At 43.1% G+C, this 24,917-nt stretch overlaps 1 protein-coding gene across 1 annotated transcript in view; it reads right to left on the bottom strand.

Annotated features, from left to right (window-relative positions):
* Positions 1-24,917, bottom strand: part of LOC145394744 (solute carrier family 22 member 6-A-like) — a 289,876-nt gene that overhangs the window by 141,500 nt on the left and 123,459 nt on the right. Inside the window, exons 4-5 of the mRNA XM_080268523.1 lie at positions 20,950-21,200; positions 10,238-10,331 (exon numbers count right to left, since the gene is read on the bottom strand). Coding sequence (XP_080124649.1) covers positions 10,238-10,331; positions 20,950-21,200 — 345 coding nt within the window. The remainder of the gene's footprint in view (positions 1-10,237; positions 10,332-20,949; positions 21,201-24,917) is intronic.

Genomic DNA, 24,917 nt, shown 5'->3' with positions numbered 1-24,917 from the left:
GAAAGAGTTTGCCTAGGCAGGGTGTAAGCACAGAAGCACAGTTCTTGAGAACAATAGGAGGGACTCCATCAGGCCCATATGCCTTGTTAGTAATGAGGCCAGTGATGGCAAAAAATACATCAGCTGAAGAAATTTTAATGTCAGCCATGAGGAAGTCAGAGGCGGGAAGTGATGGAGGAACAGCACCGGAATTGTCTAAGGTAGAATTGGAGGAGAAAGTCTGTGCGAAGAGATCTGCTTTATCAGTAGAAGAAATAGCTACAGAACCATCAGAGTAGAAAAGAGGAGGGAAGGATGATGAGGTAAAGTTGTTAGAAAGGTTTTTGGCAAGGTGCCAGAAGGAGAGGGAAGAATTTGAGTTGGAGAGTTGAGAGCATTTAGTACGGATGAAATTATTTTTAGCAGAGCGAAGAACAGACTTAGCACGATTCCGGCCAGAAACGTAAAGATGATGTGATTCAGGGGTGGGTTGGCTCCGGTACCTTTTGTACGCCCTGTCCTTGTTGTGGACAGCATTAAAACAAGCGTGATTAAACCAAGGCTTTCTTGCTTTAGTCAAAGGATATGAGAAAGGAATGTATGCTTCCATGCCCAAGAGAATAACCTCCGTAATGCGCAAGGCACACTCGGATGGCTCCCGGCCATGGAAGCAATAATCATTCCAGGGAAAATCAAAGAAGTACTGCCTGAGGGTCCCCCAATCCGCGGGTCCAAAATGCTACAGGCTACGTTTCCCTGGAGGGTCCACAGGCCGTACCAGAGTGATAGGACAGGTTAAGGTGATAAGGTTGTGATCGGAGGAGCCCAACAGAGAGAAAAGATTAACAGAGTAAGCAGAAGGATTAGTTGTAAGGAAGAGGTCAAGTATGTTGGAGCTCTCTCCAAGGCGGTCTGGGATACGGGTAGGGTGCTGTACAAGCTGCTCTAGGTCATTAAGGATAGAAAAGATGTAGGCTTGTTCACCAGGTGGATCAGTGAAAGAAGAGGAGAGCCAAAGGTGGTGGTGAACATTGAAATCTCCTAGAATGGAGATTTCAAAGAAAGGAGAAATGGATAGAATGTGTTCCATCGTAGAAGTAAGATAGTCGAAGAATTTTTGATAGTCAGTAGAATTAGGGGATAAGTAAACAGCACAGATATATTTAGTCAGAGAATGACAGGAAAGCCGAAGCCAGAGTGTAGAGAATTCAGAAGAATCGAGTTCCGGAACACGAGAGCAAGATAAGTCGTTGCGTATATATACACAACAGCCACCTTTGGCTTTGAAATGAGTATAGAGAAAGTAGGAGGATACAGAAAAGGGTTTGCTGTCAGTTAGTTTTGAGCCATTTGATACTGCACAAGGTGTTGATCCTGAACCTTTGGCATGGGAGATACCTGGCCCTAGTGATTTTTCTGCTCATGATACTGGTGACAAGGTGCAACTTGAGTTAAACAGAATTAAGCTGAGGGAACTGGAAGTGCAAGCCAAAATGAAGGAAACAGAATTACAGGCTCAAATGAGACAAAAGGAAATAGAATTACAGGCTCAAATGAGACAAAAGGAAATAGAATTACAGGCTCAAATGAGACAAAAGGAAATAGAATTACAGGCTCAAATGAGACAAAAGGAAATAGAATTACAGGCTCAAATGAGACAAAAGGAAATAGAATTACAGGCTCAAATGAGACAAAAGGAAATAGAATTACAGGCTCAAATGAGACAAAAGGAAATAGAATTACAGGCTCAAATGAGACAAAAGGAAATAGAATTACAGGCTCAAATGAGACAAAAGGAAATAGAATTACAGGCTCAAATGAGACAAAAGGAAATAGAATTACAGGCTCAAATGAGACAAAAGGAAATAGAATTACAGGCTCAAATGAGACAAAAGGAAATAGAATTACAGGCTCAAATGAGACAAAAGGAAATAGAATTACAGGCTCAAATGAGACAAAAGGAAATGAATCACGAATACAGACTGACGCACCCTGATAATTTACCTAGAGCTAGTAGTTCATCTGCCAAGGAATCTTTTGATGTTGCTAGGAACATTAAGCTAGTACCTCCCTTTAATGAGCAAGATGTCACTAAACATTTCCATATGTTTGAAAAGGTGGCAGATCGTCTCTCGTGGCCAAAAGACTCTTGGACAGTACTGCTGCAGAGTGTTTTGAAAGGAAAGGCTCAAGAGGCTTATATTTCTTTATCTGTTGATCAAAGTGCCAACTATGATTGTATAAAAGCTGCCATTCTCAAAGCATATGAACTCGTGCCAGAGGCATATAGGCTTAAATTTAGATCCACCTTTAAACAGAAAGATCAGACTCATGTGGATTATGCTAGAGTACTCACAGACTTATTTGATCAATGGTTACATTCTAAGAAAGTTGATGATTTCTGTAATCTTAAAGAATTAATAATCTTGGAGAACTTCACTGGCAAAATAGATAGGGATGTGGTTACATACCTAGCGGAGAAAGATTTAGATACCCTAGCTGAGGCTGCTGTTGTAGCAGATAACTATAGTATAATTCATTAGCATGAACGTAAGCCTCAGTTATTTGTTAAGGGTAGGAGACTGAACCAACCAGTTTTTGTGAACCCTTCTTCTGGTAAAGGCAAGTTAATGTCAGGTGACACTGGTGGGAACACTGCAACCCCAGAGCATGTTAGTTCTACGAAAGTGAGGACAGTGTTGCCAGAGGGTCAAGAAAAAGTGTCAGGTTTTGCCACTATTGCCAGAAAACGGGGCACTTGGAGGATTGGTGCTGGAAAAAACGGGGGAAAAGTCCCTCTTTAAAACCTATTACTTTGGTAAACTCTTGGGGATCTTTTGTCACCAACAGAGAGCAGTCATCCACAGATACTGTTAGCGGTAGTCAGACACTACCCCAGCAGGTGCATATTGTTGATAAGGCCAGAGTGGAGCCGTCAGTGGTGGATAGACAGACATCTGTAGAGCCACTGTCAGACACTAGTAAGAAGGGCAGTGCAGCCGTCAGGTGCAGGTGAGAGTAGTAATAAGACTTCATCAGAGTGTCCTCCCCCAAGCAGTACTCAAAGTGACTCCTCCCCAGGTCATTTATTTGCTTACTTTATTTCCAAGGGGTTAGTTTCAGTTGATGGAAAAGGTGGTAAGGAAGTCACTATACTGAGAGACACAGGAGCTTCACAGTCATTAATGATGAAGGGGATTGTGATGTAGCTGACCCTAATGAATGTGTGTTGTTGCAGGGTATAGCTGAGTTTGTATCTGTTCCCCTGGTTGAGGTGAAGCTCCAGTCAGAGTTAGTTACTGGTTCAGTGCGTGTGGGTGTTGTAGACCAGCTTCTTGTACAAGGGGTCACTTTCCTTTTGGGTAATGACCTGGCGGGAGGACAGGTGAGTGCTGTTCCCTACGTGTCAAAAACTCCCCTGAGTGAGGATAGGCTCAAAGAGTTGAAAGATACATGTCCTAAATTGTTTTCTGCATGTGCTGTAACTAGAGCTATGACGGCAAATGCCAGCCATGAGAACGTTGACAGAAATGGCACTGACATTTCCGATGATGATATTGGGCTTGGTGATACCTTTTTTGCCCAGTTAAATGACTCAGAGGTTGATGATTCTCCCCAGACTGATGCAAGTGCAAAGTTGGCTGATATACAAAGATCTAATCCAGAGATTGCTAGTTTAATTGATTCAGCAGTTAGGGAAGATGAATGTGAGTCTGAACTGAAATAGTGTTATTATTTAAAGCCAAACAACTTGTTACTGTTCAGACAAACCCTTAAGGAATTAGGAATCTCTCAGATCACTTCCTCAGCATATCATCCTCAAAGTCAAGGTGCATTAGAGAGGTATCACCAAACTTTGAAGAGTATGCTCAGAAAACTATGTGTTGATGAAAAGGAATGGGACAAGTGTTTACCTTTCCTACTTTTTGCAACCAGAGAAACACCGAGCGAGTCCTTGGGCTACTCCCCATTTCAGTTAAGCTTTGGCCACAAAGTAAGAGGTCCTCTTAAACTCCTCAAAGAACAACGGGTCAAGGATAATGACCAAATTAACTTGCTAGACTATGTGTCAAAATTTAAAGAAAGACTGGCCTATAGTGTGAAAGTAGCCAGGGCACACTTGGAGTCCTCTCAGGAGAAGATGAAGAGGTGGTATGACCACTCTAAGAAAGTTAGGCACAGAGTATTTCACCCAAGCGATCATGTTCTTGTCTCGCTTCTAATTCATGGTCAGCCTCTGCAGGCAAGTTTTGCAGGCCCTTATCTAGTAGAAGAGAGGGTAGGTGAAGTAAATTATGTCATTTTAACCCCAGACCGGAGGAAGAAACGAAGATTGTGCCAAATAACTATGTTGAAGGAGTACCACAGGCGAGACGTGGACCCCCCTAGTGCTGCATGCATGGTGTCAGCTGTTGAGTTTGCGGACCTCCCTAGTGCTGCATGCGTGGTGTCGGCTGTCGAGTTGGCGGAGGACGAGGGCTGCCCTTTGACTTTGGACCAGATGACCAGTCGGAAAGAAAACCAGGAAGCTTGGAGTACACTGACAGATAAACTCTCGCACTTGACTGCAGAGTGGTGTGCTGAGCTTGTTGCCCTTCTCAGGAAGTTCCCTGATGTCTTCCAGGACACCCCAGGACGGACGGAAGTGGCACAGCACGATGTGGACGTTGGAGATGCCAGCCCTGTAAAGAAGTCTCCCTACTGGGCTAGTCCTCGGAAGCAGACCATCATTCGAGAGGAGCTGAACTACATGTTGTAGCAGGGGTTAATCGAGTCTTGTCAAAGTGAGTGGTGCTCCCCGGTCATAGTGGTTCCAAAACCTGATGGGTCACATCGCTTTTGTATTGATTATCGTAAAGTCAACTCCCTTACCAAGACTGATACTTACCCACTTCCTAGAGTAGATGATTGTGTGGACGCGATAGGCAGTGCTAAGTTTATCACAAAATTAGGTTTAAGGAAGGGATATTGGCAAGTCTCACTCACAGAAAGGTCCCAAGAAATTTCCTGTTTTGTGGTCGGTGGCAGGACTTATAAATATAAGGTCATGCCCTATGGTATGAAGAATGCTCCTGCCACCTTCCAAAGGCTGATGAATGATCTCACCAAGGATGTTGAGAATTGTATTATATTGATGATGATGTTATTTTTAGCAACACCTGGGAACAACACTTCAGCCAACTAGATGCCTTGCTTCAGAGACTGTCCTCTGCTAATTTAGTGCTTAATTTAGCTAAATGTGAATTTGTGAGGGCTTGAGTGCAGTACCTAGGTTATGTGGTCGATATAGGCCAAGTGAGTCCACCTGATGTTATAGTTCAGGCTATAGTCAATTCCCCCCAGCCCAAAAATAAGAAAGAGTTGCAACGATTCTTGGGTATGGTTGGGTACTACAGACATTTTGTCCTGACCTTCTCTGATCTTGTAGCTCCCCTCACTGATTTGTTAAGAAAAGGAGGCAAGTATGAGTGGAAGCCAGAATGTAAGGAAGCCTATTCTACAGTCAAAGCCATCCTGTCAAATCACCCAGTGCTTCAAGCTCCCAATTTTGATAAACCCTTTAAATTAGCTGTTGATGCCAGTGGCCTAGGGGCCGGCACAGTTTTGCTTCAGGATAATGAAGAAGGCTTTGAGATGCCTGTGTGCTATTTTAGCAAAAAGTTCAATAAGGCCCAGAGAAATTATTCAACTATTGAGAAAGAACTCCTTGCACTCATACTTGCTCTTCAACACTTCTCTGTGTATGTTGGTCCAGGGTCAGGTGATGTTGTAGTGTACACTGATCACCACCCTCTAAAATTTTTGTCCCGATTTAAGGACAAAAATCTTAGATGGACCCGTTGGGCCCTATTTTTGGAAGTATACTCCCTTGATGTAAGACATGTAAAAGGTGTTAGTAATGTTTTGGCAGATTACCTGTCCAGAACTTGATTGTACAGTATCCAGAAATTTCCCCTTGGGAAATTTCTTCTCTCAGGAAGAGAGGTGTCACTGGCGTAGTTGCCCCAGTAGCGAATGGGTGAAATAGAAGATAAGATGATAATGAAAGAAGAGAGAAGCAAGCCGTTAAGAACATTAAATCTTTAATCAGTTTTGCTGCCTGTAAAAGGTAACCCTAGTCCCCACGTCTATTTACCCAGTGGTCAACTTTTGCCTTCTCAAGTGATAACGCACCAGATGATTTTACTGGGTGTGACAATGTTGGAGGAGCAAAGTAAGGGTGTTTGCCAATTAGAAGCCAATATGGCGCTTTTGTCACGTTCTTGATGGGATGCCGTTGGTTCTGTGTGGAGTGTATGAGGCCCTCATTGTTTCTGTATGGATGGAGATTATTTTTAAGACAGCCTAGTGGCTAATTAGCTGAGAGAGGCGGAGTAAGTCTCCTTTATAAGGTCGAGGAAAATGTGAAGAGACACATTTTTGTCTCTTTTTGTACAGACACACATTTTGTCTCATTTTTTGTATACCTTTTTGTACACATTTGTACACATTTACTGTCACGTTACACTTTTGTCACATTGTGTTGCACTTTTCCCCAACACTACTCAATACGTGACTTTGATTACAAAACACTGTCTGTGTACCATTTCCCATTTTTGGTTCACTCCTCCATTTACACTAGTGTGTGAATTGTATCTGGATTTAACCTTCGAAGTCTCCAAGTTTCCTCGAGCTTTGTGAGTACTTAGCCTCCACTGAGTGTATTCTGGTTAGGTAAGAAATAACTAGTTTATATTTGTATCCTGAGGCCTATATGAATCCTCCTTTTGTAAAACGAATCCTGGTTTTTTCTTTGGTTGTGTATGTTATAGTATTCAGTAAAGTTAGTTTTCTTGCAAGCTTTACCTTATCCCTTTTGGTGCTTAATTAAGGGTTAAGAGTACACCGTAATATACACCCCGATAACAACATACATTTCATGGTGACACAAATCATCAGACAGGTCAAAATGAAGCAGCAATTATGTCTGATAGTTCTCAGGCTTCACCTTGAGATCATGGGAGTCTCCATCTGGTGGTATTCTCAAGATAGAATTGCTTTTCATTTGTTTCCCCTTTCCTGCCGTAGCTTCACCAGCTATATTGGTGCTTTTGTCTTTATATAAAGCGTATGGTGAATGTGGCTATATTGTCCAGTGTCTCTCTCATAGCGGGGACTTCCTTCCCAGCAGCCTGCAGTACAGGAGCTAGCAGAGGTTTAACTGACATCTCTAGTACAAAAGGTTTAGGGACATGATAATGTAGATACGTGACTGAGAACCCCCCAAAAGTAACTCATAAGTGCAGCATTTGGTGCAATAACTATTGGGCGCCACCTGAAATGGCATTTTTAGTACATCAGCCAAATCAGTGCTAAATGTATCTTAGCAGGTTACCTTCTCAGAATTTATCACTCTTAAGTGGCACATCTGGTAACAAGTTGATTTCTGAGTGGTATACAGATGGCGCCAATATGTGATTTAATCAACATCTCGAGTACACCAAACATACTTGGGGAAAGTAGCTTTTGTAATATGACATTTAAAATTACCAATTCTTAAATGTGACTCATGGGGACTAACCCATTTCTGTGTGGGTCAAAGGTCACTGTCAAACAGCCACGTCCACATTATTCATAATTTCATACTTGAGTATAATCATATTGTTAAATTACACCAAACTTGTGAGAAAGTCTTGCTGGATAAAGAATAACCTTTTTCACTCCTTAAGCCTGCGTGTTTGGTCTATTTCATAACATCTTTCAAACATCCTGGGATAAGAAATATGAACAAGACCCCAGGAAACAAGTAATAATATCTCCTTCACATCACACTACTTATAAATAATATTCTTTTTATTATAAAAGCTTAGTAGTAGTAGTAGTAGTAGTTATTATTATTATTATTATTATTATTATTATTATTATTATTATTGTAGTTGCTTTTGTTGTTATTACTACTACCACTAGTACTTTTTCATAATTTCTTCATGTGAGTAATAGGCCTGTATATTATTAATGAAAATGTAATATATATATATATATATATATATATATATATATATATATATATATATATATATATATATATATATATATATATATATATATATATATATATATATATATATATATATATATATATATATATATATATATATGCACATGGGGCGACTGCTTGTTTTTGGATGCTGTATGTAGACTACATACGACTCTACGACCAGTTTGAGCGGGTCATGCGTACCAACGATATTGATGTCTTTATCTTCACTCTGACATCCATGATTGATGTTTTTCGTCACCAATCACATCAGCTATGCTCGCTGGCTTACCACATAGCAATTGGATTTGCTCAATATGGATGACACTTCTTCTGGCCTTAGGCAGTTACTTGAACAAGGTGCCTTCACTTTTCACAGAACCAGACACTTTTCAGCCGCTCTCCGGTTGACCTGACCCTTGAACAAACATCGATGCAGATGCCGCATCAATACTAACTGGAACCACCTCTTTTACTTAGAACTATAGTGCACGTCTGAGATGAATGAATACGAAGTCCACACGTGCATCCTTCATCCAGCAACTAGAGGATATGGTGGGGTTAGTTCATAATGAGGTTGCAGTGGTTGAACTACGATCTAAGCACATCAAGAGGGACAAAAAGGATTTTAAGAAGACTGTCAAACATAGTGAAGATACGTCCAACCCATTCTTTCTCAGTGATTTGTCTGACACACTGAACAAGATCAGCACAAGAGGAGCTGTAAGTGATGACATCAAAGCCAGCCTCCATAGTATCCCGTCAACTTGCCGGACAGGACACAAACAGTTCATCGAGGCCAGCATCAATGATCCCAGCCAATTTGAAAGCGTCATAAAGAAGGTAAAGCTGAAAACTTTTGCTGATGGGGATGCAACAAATTGCAGAACTCAAGACTAGAAGATAGCCAGCCTGAAATGTACAAGAGACCTAAGTGATTTCCTGGCCCTTGCTGTGAAGACGGAGCTTGATCTGCAACATGTATTCCAGTATCCACTGACACCTGTCCCACTGACGATGAGCATCCCGGACGAAGCTCTAGCAAATACTGATAAAAGTAAATTACTGGACCAACTGGAGAAGACGATCAAGACAGATGATATGAAAGGAGCTAAGCCAGAAAGTATCGATTGCTGTATACTAGATGGCCAATTCCTGCTACATGTTTTGCTGCCAAACCTAGCAACAGCGTATGGGGGATTTGCCAGAACTATTCATTAACATGTGCTTGATTCGCCAGCTGGTAGAATTCACCTGAAGAATTCATCACTGAAGGATGCTGAAAGGGGCAGGAGGGAGATTGCAGAGTGGATATATATCATCTCATGGCCACAACAATAGCGAATCCCAAAGGTCATGAGTGAAGTTCTGATGTCAAGGTCCTTCGGGAAACAGTTGCCCCTCTTTTTTTCTGATGAATGGCAGGACCCTGCATATGTGCTAATTCTTAGAAGTCGCCATCTGTACCTTGGTGTCCCAAAGGCATGTTGTCACTTTATTACAAATGATGGGGGCATGAGACGAGAAGTTGTTGGGAATTTGACATCAGATCACCAGGAAGCAGACACAAAAATTGTACATGTAAAAGCACCTGTTGACCCATACCATCACATTGTCGTAAGAGCATCAGATACATACACTGCAGTCATCCTCATTTACATGTACTGCTCTGAAAAGATCCCTAGAGCGCTGTGGATGGATGTTGGACAACTGCAAGCAATAACGGGTGTTTTATCAACATCACTGCCTTGGCAAGAAACTAGAGCTATCTCTCTGCAGATCACTTCCGGGGGTTCCATGCCTTTACAGGTTCTGACCATACATCATCCCTTATTCGTAAAAGAAAAACAAGACCGAATGAGAAGTTGACTCAGTCTTCAGATATGCAAGCTACATTTGCTGACATGACACAAGGCCAGTTGTCTGCTGATGGTCAAACAACACTACTGAGATACACAGCATCCATCTATGGGTCAGCTAAGGATGGAGTGCCCTTTAATGAGTAAAGGTGCCAAGATTCTGTCAGTTTCAGTGGCTCAGATATGAGAGGGAAGACTCTATTGACCAAATTCAAAAGGACTGATGCTAGTTCACTTCCTCCATACGAATCCGGAAGAATCCATTGGCCAAACTCAAAGGGAATGATGCAAGTTCACTTCCTTCATGTGAATCCAAGATGAAGCTCCATTTATGCTGTGCTGCATTTGTGGCAAAGATTTGGGCAGAACCTGACCAGCTTACCCTGAATCAAGACCCTGATGTTAATAATGGGTGGAATTTGGTCAATGGTGCTTATAAGGCAATCTGGTTTGAGGACCTGCAACTCCAAGATACCCTGGGGCCAGAGGACAACAGAGTTAAGAAGGATGGTGATGAGTCAGATGAAGGGGTGGCTGGATCATTATCTGATGAGGAGGACAGTTCAGAGGAAGAAAGTTGAGACCAACTAGACAAGTATGAACTTTGCAAGAATGCGACCAATGTCTATGTAAGCTAAAAAAAAAAACTTATGATTTAGAAGGTTTAATCATCACTTACTTCTCGCACATGTACAAATTAGCACTTTCATATTTTGTTGTAATTGTATGTATATTATAATGCTAAGGGTGTCAAACCAAGGAAGTAGTGATTTGGATTTTGAAGTTTCTTTATTATTCAATATAGTTCCGAGGAAGAAAGTTGAGACCAGCTAGATCCGTATGAACTTCACAAGAATGAGACCAATGTCTATGTACGCTGAAAAAAACTTACGATTTAGGTTTAATCATCGCTTACCTCCTGCACATGTAGGAGTTAGCACTTTCATATTTTGTTGTAATTGCATGTAGATTATGATGCTAAGGGTGTCAAACCAAGGAAGTAGTGATTTGGATTTTGAAATTTCTGTGTTAGTCAATATTGTCAGTGATATTGCAATAATACAATAGTTGCTGCCTGGATACCTGTTTTAAATAATTTTTTTTATTCATATGATTGTGCAAAAGACAACATGTTCAGTGAGATGAAAATAAATAACTGTTCCTAAAAATTCCCCGGGCCTCTGAATGGTTAAACTCATGGGGATATTTTTGGAATCCTGAGTTTTGGTACAAGTGCTCCTAATTGTGGTTAGTCCCCACAAATCACATTTAAGAATTGGTAATCTTTAATTGGCATATGGCAAAGGCTACTTTTCCCAAGTTTGGTTGGTGTACTCGAGATGTTGGTTAAATCTCATATTGGCGCCACTTACATGCCACTCAAAAATCAACTTGTCCCCAAATGTGTCACTTAAGAGTGACAAATTGTGACGAGATAACTTACAAAGATACATTTGGCACTAAGCTGGCTGATGCAATGAAAGTGTCATAGAAACTGAATGTCTGACCAAATTTTGGTGGTGCACCAAATGATGCAATTAAGAGTTTCTGTTTGGGAGTTTGCAGTCACATATCTACATTATCAGGACCCCAAAACTTTTGTACTCAAGATGTCAGTTAAACCTCTGCTAGCTTCCACAATAATTGGCTTCATCTTCAGATGACACACTCATAGTTTTTTTTTTTTCTTTTTTTTCCATAGCCAAAAAATGCTGATGTTGTGTCACAGCCAGTGTGACCCATGCAGAGGAACAATTATCTCGGAGATGCCCTTTGTATAGATTCTGTGACAGTCAATATTGTTAGATTTTCGTTCAAGAACCAGAAACCCATCTTGCGTGCAGAATGTGCAATGTCATCAGTGTCCTCTGCATCCAGGATGATTGAATTGCAGCCTTATGTACATGAGAATAAATGAAGAAAATGATGGTATCAGCTTCAATCTGACGACATTCATACTTATAAACAGGGCCTCCTGATGTTAGATTTTCACAGAGGAACCAACAAAGTAGATTATTTCAACACTGATTAACCGTTGGCATTAAAAAGACAGTTCGTGTTGACGAATGAATGCAAACGTTATTTGTTTGCTGAAACACGTAACGGCTCCTCAAATTATTGCTTAAGTCTTTACGTTTTATGTTGTGGTATTCAACAGCATGAAATAAATGACCCTAATTTAAACTTGTGCCAGTGGTATGTTTCAGTTGTAATGTAAAAGTTAACGTTCACCAGAATTTTTGAGTTTTGGCATATACTGTCAAATATACATTTTATATAAAACTGTTTTGAACATATATAGGCTGTGTGTATGCACCAATGCCAATAATTACTGAAGTTTCCAAAATAATTAAAGTTTTTGGTAAATTTCCAGAATTACAGGCAACTCACACTGAAGCTTAAAATTTTAATTTTTCGGTGTTTTATACTGTGATTAATTTGAATCTGATATTCATTTCTGTCGGAAATTACTTTTGTTTCTTTTTTTATACCAAACTAAGCTAACCCAATCAACCTAACCTAACCTAATGTAACCTAACTTAGGACCTAACTTTAAGATTAACCCGCCCCGTACCGACTAATTTATTACAAAACCCACCCCCAAAACCCAACAAAATTTTGACTTTTTTTTTTTTTTTTTTTTTGCTCAAACCTCCGCTTTTTATGGAAAACTTTGAAAATTCATAGAGAAATCGCTCAACTGAGGTTTTAAATGCCGCTACAGGTAAGAATACCCTCACCTGACTATGTTTTCAATGGGGTCTGGCTCCAGAAAAAACGTGTTCTATGGGAGGGGTAACCATTCCAAGCCACTCATAATTGGTGTTTATTATTTTATTTGGTACGAATTTATATGTAGTACAAGATCATATTGATTTTCACACAGTAATATAGGCGATATAAACGTTGTTTCACTCACCAAACACAACATACCGCATCTTTTTTGGCGACATTACCTGATCATTATTTCTGACTGTTTCTTCCTCTAACGCGACGTAAACTTTGTCCTTCACATTGTCATCGGCTGGGGAATCACTCTGCCCTTGAATTTCGTACCGTGGCGCGATATGTCTCTACTGGCCACGTCACTGGTAACAGGTGAGTTGCCGAGACAATGGTACGGGGGGGCGAGGTCCCGGGGGGTAAGGCATTTCCCCGCCTGGCACTGGGCAGAGGAAGGTGTCCCGTGTATACGTACCAAAAATCACACGCGAAATTTGAAAAATGTGCAAACGACGGATCTTGCAATAGCAAAATGTTCATTGCATGTTGTAGGGACTGAGCGTGAAAAAAGTTGCAACTTGCATCGTGCGTTGTGGGTACAGGGTGGGTGAAAAGGAGAGGATAACTGCAGTAGGCCAATAGGCCCATGCTAGGCAGTTTGCACAAAAGTGTGACTAACCTGCCCTGCCTGCAATAGGCCACACTAGGCAGCTCCCACAAGACTGTGGCTAAACTACCCTGCTTACAATAGGCCATGCAAGCCCATGCTAGGCAGCTCTCACAGAAGTGTGATTACAAGAATGACAAATTATACATGCAACCTATACCTATCATATGCTTACCCAGCCTATTCTTGAAACTTTCTAAAGATGGGGCAGCAACTACTTCACTGGGTAACCTATACCATTCATCAACTACTTGATTCCCAGTCAGTGTATACAATCCCTCCCCCCCTGGCCCCACATCAATAATTTACTGATTACCAAGACAATTTACATGTACTATATGTCAGTTCCAGCTAGTTGTATTACACGTATATAATATGACATGTCTATTTGCATTGAGGGATGCCCCTGTAAACTTGGATGGGGTTTTCTCCAAACAGTGATAGAGATCGCCATATCTGAGATCTGGTTTCGGTTCCCAATCCTTGAAACTAGTGAATTTCTTCCGAAGTATGGTGTATGGATCCAGCCGCAAACACTTTTTCTTGTTCCTGTACAGATCTTGGTGGCGTTGATCGAGATTTCTGCATATATCTGACAGTCTGATCTCTGACAGCCCTGTCTGGATAGCCATTACTGCGAGGAGTATGTCGTCCAATATGGAGTTGTAAACAAAACCATGCTATTTCTGTGATGTCACTGGAAAAGATCTATAATGTAATACTTTGCTCGATGTGTGTGTGTGTGTGTGTGTGTGTGTGTGTGTGTGTGTGTGTGTGTGTGTGTGTGTGTGTGTGTGTGTGTGTGTGTGTGTGTGTGTGTGTGTGTGTGTGTGTGTGTGTGTGTGTGTGTGTGTGTGTGTGTGTGTGTGTGTGTGTGTGTGTGTGTGTGTGTGTGTGTGTGTGTGTGTGTGTGTGTGTGTGTGTGTGTGTGTGTGTGTGTGTGTGTGTGTGTGTGTGTGTGTGTGTGTGTGTGTGTGTGTGTGTGTGTGTGTGTGTGTGTGTGTGTGTGTGTGTGTGTGTGTGTGTGTGTGTGTGTGTGTGTGTGTGTGTGTGTGTGTGTGTGTGTGTGTGTGTGTGTGTGTGTGTGTGTGTGTGTGTGTGTGTGTGTGTGTGTGTGTGTGTGTGTGTGTGTGTGTGTGTGTGTGTGTGTGTGTGTGTGTGTGTGTGTGTGTGTGTGTGTGTGTGTGTGTGTGTGTGTGTGTGTGTGTGTGTGTGTGTGTGTGTGTGTGTGTGTGTGTGTGTGTGTGTGTGTGTGTGTGTGTGTGTGTGTGTGTGTGTGTGTGTGTGTGTGTGTGTGTGTGTGTGTGTGTGTGTGTGTGTGTGTGTGTGTGTGTGTGTGTGTGTGTGTGTGTGTGTGTGTGTGTGTGTGTGTGTGTGTGTGTGTGTGTGTGTGTGTGTGTGTGTGTGATTACATAATTATTCTTACTTAATTGTATCTTTACGTGAATGAATGAAGTTCGTACTGTCCTGTGTTTTGAACCATTATTATCATACGTATCCTTATATTAATGAATAGTTTTGGTACAAACTATTTCATTCGGTAGTGCAATCCACTTATCAAATGCTCTATTTGGGAACCTGAGTTTCCTTACATCTGTTACCTCCTTACCCCACACTGCCACAAGCTCCAATTGCAGTAGTACAGTATGGAAAGGATGTTGCCCAGTGAGTTGTTCTTCCTAAGGTAAGTCTTTAGGTTGCAGTATGCAAGACCAGCTGAGGCAAAAATAAACACTGGCTCCTTAAAGTTAACTGTCTTTATTTTTCAAGTAATTCCACTTAATGGTTTCCAACTTCACTTCACTGTTCTCACAAGCACTGGAGCTATACAAACTTTGCTAACTGCTATTACACTTCACAAACTTCACTAACAGCAATGCTCTCAAACCAACTGAACTTCACTCAAACTAAACTGAAAACTGACTGAACTTGTTCTAGTCTCTTATCCATCCTTTTATAAACTTGCATTGTTCGAGAATCATCTACTTCTCCACAATTCTGGAACCTGGTGGTCTTGTACTTGCCCCTAGCAACAGCAGTTACCAACTAGGTAACTAGAGTTTTCCTACATTACATAACCCTCTAAATCATTTACCATACGAACTTAAATTACATAATTTAACAAGCAATCACTTAAATGAAACATCATGAAGAAAAAGAGCGGAAAAATTAATGCATAACTTACGAAATAACTACGCTCACAAGCAGCAGGCAAACTGGCAACTCTGAGTCATACCGAAACCACTGTAAACATCAGGAAACGTCGAGACATCTCGGCATCTAACTGGCAAATTTCGATTCTTAACATTTCCGCCTCCCTAGTTCTTCGCCGTCCCGATAAAACTACACAATATATACAATCATAATCCTTTATCCTAATGACACATTTAACTATACACAAAATAATCCTTCAGCTTATTAGGTCTTCCTCTATTCCGCTTCTGACGATGTCCTTGTTCCTCCAAACAGTCCATTCCTCCAGAAGGGTCTTGGTCCTCTTCTTGATTCGCTTCTTCTCTTGGGGAACTGTCACCATCCTCTTGCACTTCAACTCCTTGGTCCTCCTCAACATCTTCATCTGTGGGTGAGCACGATTCCTCGGAGACGTCCCAGCTGTACTGTCCTGGCCCATGGTACTACCACAGACGAATCACGTGTACCACTTTGGGGCGAGACTTCTTGCCTCCCCGAATCTGATAAGTTACGTCTGATAGGCCGTCCAACATGGTGTCAGGCCCGTCCCATGGGCTCTGAAGCTTTGGTGAATGTGCCTTCTTATGCTGAGGATTGTATAACCAAACTTGGTCACCATCCTTGAAGCTCACTTCACTTGCCTTGGCATCATACTTGCATTTCATCACTTCTCCTGAAAACTTGAGGGCTCTTTGCACTTGATGATGTACCTCAGTTAGCCTTTCCTGAAGGTGCTTTGCATAGCCAGCGGTGTCTGTAGGCAGCTCTTCCTTGAAATGATTATTGTTTCCATGCAGGGGGGCGATCTGAGTGTGCCTTGCGCATTGCGGAGGTTATTCTGTCAGGCATGGAAGCATACATTCCTTTCTCATATCCTTTGACTAATGCAAGAAAGCCTTGGTTTAACTGCGTGTGTTTTAATGCTGTCCGCAACAAGGAGAGCGCCTATAAAGGGTACCAGAGCCAACCCACCCCTGAATTACATCTTTTTTTTGTTTCTGCCCAGAATCGTGCTAAGTCTGTTCTTTGTGCTGCTAAAAATAATTTCATCCATACTAAATGCTCTCAACTCTCCAACTAGAATTCTTCCTGCTCCTTCTGGCACCTTGCCAAAAACCTTTCTAACAACTTTACCTTATCATCCTTCCCTCCTCTACTCTACTCTGATGGCTCCGTAGCTATTTCTTCTACTGATAAAGCAGAACTCTTCGCTCATTCTCCTCAAATTCCACCTTAGACGATTCCGGTGCTGTTCCTCCATCACTTCCCCCCTCTGACTTACTCATGGCTGACATTAAAATTTCTTCAACTGATGTATTTTCTGCCAATACTAACAAGGCATATGGGCATGATGGAGTCCCTCCTGTTGTCCTCAAGAACTGTGTTTCTGTGCTTACAACGTCCATATCAGCAGTTACTTCAGCAAACAAGGCATGAGGCCATGGCACACCTGATGTCTGACTTGGCTCGTATCTCTGACTGGGGTAAAAATAATCTGGTTGTTTTTAATGCATCAAAGACTCAGTTTTTACACCTGTCAACCCGACAAAATCTTCCACAGGTATACCCACTAATGTTCAATAATATTCAGCTTAAATCCTGCATCATCCTTGAACATGCTTGGGGTTTCATTTACTCCGGACTTATCTTGGAAAGATCATATTACATCTCTTGTAGAATCTGCATCCAAGAGACTAGGTGTGCAAAGCCGACTTCGTTCTTTCTTTACCCCTAAACAATTGTTCACTCTATACAGGGGTTTTATACTCCCCTGTGTGGAGTACAACTCTCACGTGTGGGAAGGCTAAACAATTGTTCACTATACAGGGGTTTTATCCGCCCCTGTGTGGAGTACAACTCTCACGTGTGGGGAGGCTCCCCACATACAGCTCTTCTCAATAGGGTGGAGTCAAAGGCTTTTCGTCTCATTAACTCTCCTGCTCTTACTGACTCCCTTCAACCTTTGTCTCTTCGCTGCACTGTTGCATCTTTATCTCTTTTCTATCGCTACTTCAACGGTCACTGCTCCTCTGAACTATCAGCATGCATTCCTCCACATCTACGACGGGCGCGTAGCACCCGTCTAGCAGCAAACTCTCATCCCTTTTCTGTCCAACTCTCTAATGCAAGAGTTAACCGTTACTCCCAGTCCTTCATTTATGCAACAGGTCAGCTCCGGAACTGTCTCCTTCTGTCTGTATTTCCTGTTTCCTATGATCTCCAGTCTTTCAAACACAGTGTGTCTAGGCATCTCGAAATGATCGGATCTTGAATTTGGCTCTCTCTTCTATTTTGTTTTTCTCTTGGAAGGAACAATAATTGCGGGCTCACGGCCTTTGGTTCCTTCTTCCTCACATTAAAAAAAAAAAACTGCCTAGGTAAACTCTTTCTCCTTTGTCTACCAACTTGTACCTTTCCTTCTTGCTGGAAGTTTGCTCTCATTCAGCCAGTCCCAAAGAAGGGTGACCATTCCCAACCCTTCAGCTATCGTCCAATTGCTTTAACATCCTGTGTCTCAAAAGTCTTCGAGTCTATTCTTAACAGGAAAATTTTAAAGCATCTTTCCTATCACAACCTTCTTTCTGATCGACAGTATGGGTTCCGTCAGGGACGTTCCACTTGCGATCTTCTCACCTACCTTTCAGACTCCTGGTCATCCTCCTTTCGGGACTTTGGCGAAAGCTTTGCCATTGCACTTAATATCTCACAGGCTTTCGATCGAGTCTGGCATAAATCTTTAATTTCCAAACTGCCCTCGTACGGTTTCTATCCTTCTATCTGTGCCTTCATCGCTAGCTTCGTTTCTGGTCATTCTATAGCCGCTGTTGTAGACGGCCATCGTTCTTCTCCTAGATTTATCAACAGTGGTGTTTCTCAGGAGTCTGTCCTATCACCAACTCTGTTCCTTTTATTCATCAATGACCTTCTACGTTGTACATCTAACCCTATCCATTCGTACGCTGATGATTCCACCCTTCACCTTTCCATTCTGTTCCCGCAACATCCATCCCAGTAGTTACTTCAACAAATAAGGGATGAGGCTATGGCACTCCTAAAGTCTGACCTAGCTCTTATCTCTGACTGGGATAAAAATAATCTTGATGTTTTTAATGCATCAAAGACCCAGTTTTTACACCTGTCAACCTGACAAAATCTTCCACAGGTATACCCACTAATGTTTAATAATATCCAACTCAATCCAGCATCATCCTTGAACATGCTTGGGGTTTCATTTGCTCGGGACTTATTTTGGAAAGATCATATTACATCTCTGGTAAAATCTGCTTCCAAGAGAATAGGTGTGCTAAGCCGGCTCTGTACCTTCTTTACCCCTGCACAGTTGTTGACTGTATACACGAGATTTATTCGCCTCTCTATGGAGTACAACTCTCATGTGTGGAGAGGTTCCCCACATACAGCTCTTCTCAATAGGGTGGAGACAATGGCTTTTCGTCTCATTAACTCTGCTCCTCTTACTGGCTCCCTTCAACCTCTGTCTCTTTGCTGCACTGTTGCCTCTTTATCTCTTTTCTATTTCTACTTCAATGGTCATTTTTCCTCTGAACTGTCTGCTTGCATCCCTCCACCTCTATGATGGATGCATAGCACCTGTCTAGCAACAAACTCTTATCAAACTCTCATCCCTTTTCTGTCCAGCTCTCTAATGCAAGAGTTAACAGTTACTCCCAGTCCTTCATTTATGAAACAGGTTAACTCTGGAACTGTCTCCCTCTGTCTGTATTTCCTACTTCCTATGATCTCCAGTCTTTCAAATGCAGTGTGTTTAGGCATCTCGAAATGAACATATCTTGAATTTGGCTCTCATTTGTACTGTTTTTGTTTTATTCTTGGAGGGAACTGTAAATGTGGGCTCCTGGCCTTTGATTCCTTCTTCCTTGCATAAAAAAAAAAAAACAAAGTCAACGGGTAAACGTAACACGTGGCCCAACATCAGTTTTGCAGGAGTGTAGCTAGTAGATTCATGGGATGCAGACCGATATGGCATCAGCAATGCAGGTAATTTTTGCTCCCAGTCTGTTTGTCCATTAATACAGTCCTTGGCCAGTTCTTGTCCCATGGTCCAGTTGAATTTCACCACCATCCCATCTGACTGTGGCCTTAGGGGGGTTGTCCTAGTCTTCTTGATCCCCAATAACTTGCAGCACTCACGGAACACAGCAGACTTGATGTTTCTTCCCTGGTCTGAATGTAGCTCTTGTGGCATCCCAAAATGACAGAACAACTGCACAAGCAACACCTGAGCAACAGTCCCAGCCTCTTGATCAGGGATAGCATAGGCTTCTGGCCACTCTGTGAAGTAGACCATAGTGACACATGTATACTGGTTTCCTCTCAGTGAGTGGCAAAGGTCCAGCAATGTCCACTGCGACTCTTTCCATCGGTGCACCCACTTGGTACAGCTGGAGAGGGGCCCAACCATGTTTCTTGGGCTCCTTCTTGGCACAGCACACATCACAGACGCGACACCACTCTTCAACATCCTGACGCATGCCAATCCGGTAGAATCTCTGTCACATCCGGCTTAGAGTTTTCTTCACCCCTAGCTGCCCACTAGTGATCTGGTTATGGGACTCATCCAAGATCTTGGACCTCATCTTCTTCGGAACCACCAGTTGCCAATACTTGCTGAGGCCATCGGCTGTCTCCCACTGATGCTGCAGTAGTCCATTGTTCAAACGAAGAAGATTCCATTGACTCCAGTAGCTCATGGTCGCAGGGCTTAACCTGGAAACTTCTTCACAAGATGGTTGCACTGTACTCTGCTGCAGCCACTCCAGGACTGGTTGTACATCTGCATCCGGTCTTCATCTGATGCTGCCCCTGTCAATGCAGTACGGCTGCATTTCTTACTATGATCTTCCTTTTTATTACACTGCCGGCACTCCGGATCACAAGGCCAATGACTCAGGCTGTCAGCATTGCCATGCACCCGCCCAGGACGATGTTGCACCTGATAATTGTGCTGGTCTAGCTTCCCAAGTCAATGTACCAGTTGTTCTTCTGGATTCTTTAGCATTTTCAGCCACTTCTGTGCCACATGGTCCATCCTGATGATGAAGTTTGACCCATACAGGTAGGGATGGAAGAAATCAAGGCTCTTCATCACAGCCAAGAGCTCCTTACGGGTCACACAGTAGTTCCGCTCTGGTGGGCTGAGCTTCTATCCGTAATAAGCAACCACACTCTCCTTGTCATCCTTCTTCTTTGACAGGACTCCACCAATACCATGGTCACTAGTGTCACAGTCCAAGATAAACGGTTGATTCTGGTCTGAGTACGGCAATACTGGAGAGCTAGCCAATGCATGCTTGAGTTCATTGAAGGCTTTCTTTGTCCATGAAAACGTCTGCCTTTTCCCCAACAGCTTCTGAAGAGGTTCAGCTATCGCTGCAAGGTCTGACAAAACGTCGATAGTAGGTGCACAAGCCCAGGAAACTATGTAGTTTTCTCGCACAAGTTGGAACTGGCCAGTTTTCCACAGCTGTCACCTTCTCTGGGTCAGTACGGATGCCACTCTCACTTACAATTTGTCCCAGGTACTTTACTTCCTTCTGAAACAAGTAGCATTTCTTGAGGTTCAGCTTGAGGTACACTGTGCAGATCCTGTTCAACACTTTTGACAGCCCCTCCAGTTCATGGTCGAAATTCCGTCCAAAAACAGTTACATTGAGCAGATAGGTGAGAGCTATCTGCCACTGCAGGCCTTCAAATACACAGTCCATGAGGCGTTCAAAAGTGGCTGGGGCATTGCATAGGCCAAATGGCATCACTTTAAACTGCCATAAATCCCACTCGTATGAAAAGGCTGTCTTCTCTTTGTCCTTCTCTGCAATGTTGACATGGTGGTATCCTGCCTTTATGTCTAGGATGGAGAACCACTTAGCACCAGACAGAGCATCCAGCGTGTCATCAGTTCTTGGCAAGGGGTATGCATCCTTCACTGTCACTTCATTTATGGCTCGATAGTCTGTATACAGCACCTTACTGAGCCATCTTTTTCCTTACCAGAACCACTGATGATGCCCAAGGACTACTGGACTTTTCTATTACTCCTTGACGGTGGCTGAATCGGTAGAGAGGCGGCCTGCGGTCCTAATGGACCCAGGTTCGAATCCCGGCTGGGGCAGGGAACAGTTTAAGGATTTGACTTTCCTAAAAAGCAGACTTTCCTGATCTACCAGATGACCCACCGACATGTCGTAAAAATACCCCCGCTAATACCAGTACACCTGTCCTGTATGAGACAGCCCTAGCATGTATTCAATATGGATGGTGGGTGTTAGCGCCGAAGTGGTGACATGTCGAGGTGTAGGAGGACTACTGGGCCTTGAGATAGGTCACTGCCCCCAAGAAATAGGCCCTGAAGCCTTTGCCCAGAGTCGGACACATTAAAAAAAAAAAAAAAATCCATTTCTTGCTGTTGGGCTGGCACCATTCTCCATGCTGGCTGTTTAATTGGGCGGTGATCCCCAGTGTCTATACTATGCTCCCCCAGATCAGTGTACCCCAGGCCTAGGTCTCCAGTGGAAAAGACATCAGCAAAGTCCGTCAGCAGCTGCCTCAACTTCAGCACTTGTGAACCATCCAGGCATTGGCAACTCCTTGAGAAAAGGTCTTGTTGGTGGTCTGGCATGTACCCATCTTCCATGACTATGCTCCTCTAACAGGCCTTCCTCCAATGCCACTCAGGATCCACTGCCTGGCACAGTCCCATAATTTCTCCCTTGTTGATCTTCTGTAGCTCACGGGAGAAATTAGTCACCACAACCGGCACTGCATCTGCACCTGTTTCCACCAGTGTTCTCCCCAGCATCACTCTGGCTTTCGTCTTGCACCGTGCATCATGCTCCACTATCCCTATATAGCTGTCAAAAGAGCCACTCACCTTACACTGGAGCAACAGTTCTGATTCTGGGGGTATCGCTGTAGTGCAAAGTGCTCTCATCTCGCCACCAGAACTAGTACGTTTCACTGCTGTGATGGAAACCGACCATCCTCGAACCTGCAGCTTCATGGAGCAGAAGTCCAGCTCACATCCCATGGACATAAGGTAGTCCAGACCCAGAAAGCAAGGATCCTTCATGTAGGCCATGTAGACTGGTAGAGTAGCCTCTTGCCCTGTCACTTAAATCCAGACATCCAGGGGTCCCCTCAGTTCCACGTGGTTCCCAATCATGCCACACAATTGTTCTGATGACTCAGGCAGATACCGATGATGTAACACATCAGGCCTCACAAAAGTCTGCCCTGAGGCCAAAATCAATCACCAGGGAACACTTCCTTCCATCTATCCTTCCGTCTGTTCGCACGTTGTCGATTGCCGTCCACTTGCATTTTCTTGGTGGCGGGGCTACTTGGGAAAAGCTGGCTGGTCATTGCCCCTTCACACCAGCCTCCACTAGTTTTCCGCTTCTTTCTGGTCTTCTGCAACCTTCTTCTTATTATCCTTTTTCTTCTTCAGACACTCAGAACTGAAGTGTCCCACCTCACTACATGTCCAACACACTTTTGATACAGCTGAAGATTTCCTTACACTGCTCTGTTCTTTCTTCTTCTTCCATTTGTGACAATCTTCCTTCTCTTGCTCGACTTCCTGCAGAACCAGCAGCCTCCTCCGGTCTTCTCCTGTTCCCTCTTCCATTCGTAGCAGTCCTCTTTTCTGTGTCCTGGCTTTTCACAGTACCAGCAACTTCCCTCAAATTCTTCCTTTTCACATACCTGCCCCTTTCTTGCCTTGAATCCTGCACTACGACCTGCCTGAAAGGTGGATATACTGGACCTGACATAGAACTCAAATTCTAGAGCCCTGGCTAGTGTTTCTTCCATGCTTCTGGGTTGTGCCTGCTTCACTTACACTTTCAACTCTGCACTGTTAAGAGCATCAATGAGCTGGTCTCTCAGTAGAATAGACAACAGGTTAGATGCTGCTCCAGGGTAAGCCTTGTAAGCCATACTCTCCAGGTCATGAGCAAGCTGCTGTAGGGATTCTCCTCAAGCCCGTACACGGCTCCAGAATCTTGCTCTGTAAACCTCAGTCCCGTGTATTGTTCCATATCTGCGCTCCAAGCACGTCTACTAGGGACTGATAACTGTTCCTCTCCATGACTGACATCTGGCCCAGAATTTCCATTGCACCACCCCTAAGGCTAGTAGCAAGCTGCACTGCACTCTGCCTATCATCCCAACCATTCTGATCCGAAAGTAACTCAAACTGTGCACGGTAAGCCTCCCAAGATACTCTACCATCAGATTCCTGAGGTTTCGTTTTAACTGGACCCCCATTATAGCCATGCACTTCAATGGTTTGGGGCCTAAAAACTGGGGCATCATAATTAAGGCCAGGACTTAAATCTCCTACATTCTGATTATTCAACAATGTAGTGCTACCTTTAGATGCTTGAGATCCATCAAGATTCACCATACGCTGTCCATTCCTTTCAAATGCTTCCTGTGCACTAACCTGAGGCTCAGGAGTGCAATATTTCTCTACAGCCTCAATTTCCTCACTATTTTAACATGGTCGACTACATGCTTCAGCTGGTTATCTACATGCTGTCTGCACTCTATCACAATTCCCTCACTAATCTTTAGCTGGTTGTCCACATACTGCCTGCACTCTGTCACTATTCCCTTGCTAATCATCAACTGATTGTCCACATGCTGTTTGCACTCTGCCACTATTTCCTCACTAACTGTCTTCAACTGGCCATCTACATGCTGTTTACACTCCATCACATTATTGCTTACCTCATACTTCTCCTGCTCTAGCTTAGCATCCACTTTCTCCTTAAGCTTTTTTCTTTTTTTAATATGAGGAAGAAGGAACCAAAGGCAATGAGCCCACAAAACTGTTCCTTCCAAGAGAAAAACAAAATACAAGAGAGAGCCAAATTCAAGATCCATTCATTTCGAGATGCCTGGACACACTGCGTTTGAAAGACTGGAGATCATAGGAAGCAGGAAATACAGACAGAGGGAGACAGTTCCAGAGTTGACCTGTTGCATAAATGAAGGACTGGGAGTAACGGTTAACTCTTGCATTAGAGAGTTGGACAGAAGAGGGATGAGAGTTTGCTGCTAGACGGGTGCTATGCACCCGTCATAGAAGTGGAGGAATGCATGCAGACAGTTCAGAGGAACAGTGACCATTGAAGTAGTGATTTAAAAGAGATAAAGATGTAACAGTGCGACGAAGAGACAGAGGTTGAAGGGAGTCAGTAAGAGGGGGAGAGTTAATGAGACGAAAAGCCTTTGACTCCACCCTATTGAGAAGAGCTGTATGTGGGGAGCCTCCCCACACATGAGAGTTGTACTCCACCCAGGGGCGGATAAAACCCCTGTATAGAGTCAACAATTGTGCAAGGGTAAAGAAGGAACGGAGTCGGCTTAGCACACCCAATCTCTTGGAAGCAGATTTTACCAGAGATGTAATATGATGTTTCCAAAATAAATTCCG

This window comes from Coenobita brevimanus, chromosome 28 (genome assembly GCF_032717465.1).
Source record: "Coenobita brevimanus isolate Jiangsu-jjx chromosome 28, ASM3271746v2, whole genome shotgun sequence".
Classification (NCBI taxonomy): domain Eukaryota; kingdom Metazoa; phylum Arthropoda; class Malacostraca; order Decapoda; family Coenobitidae; genus Coenobita; species Coenobita brevimanus.
This window is presented reverse-complemented; position numbering and strand designations above follow the sequence as displayed.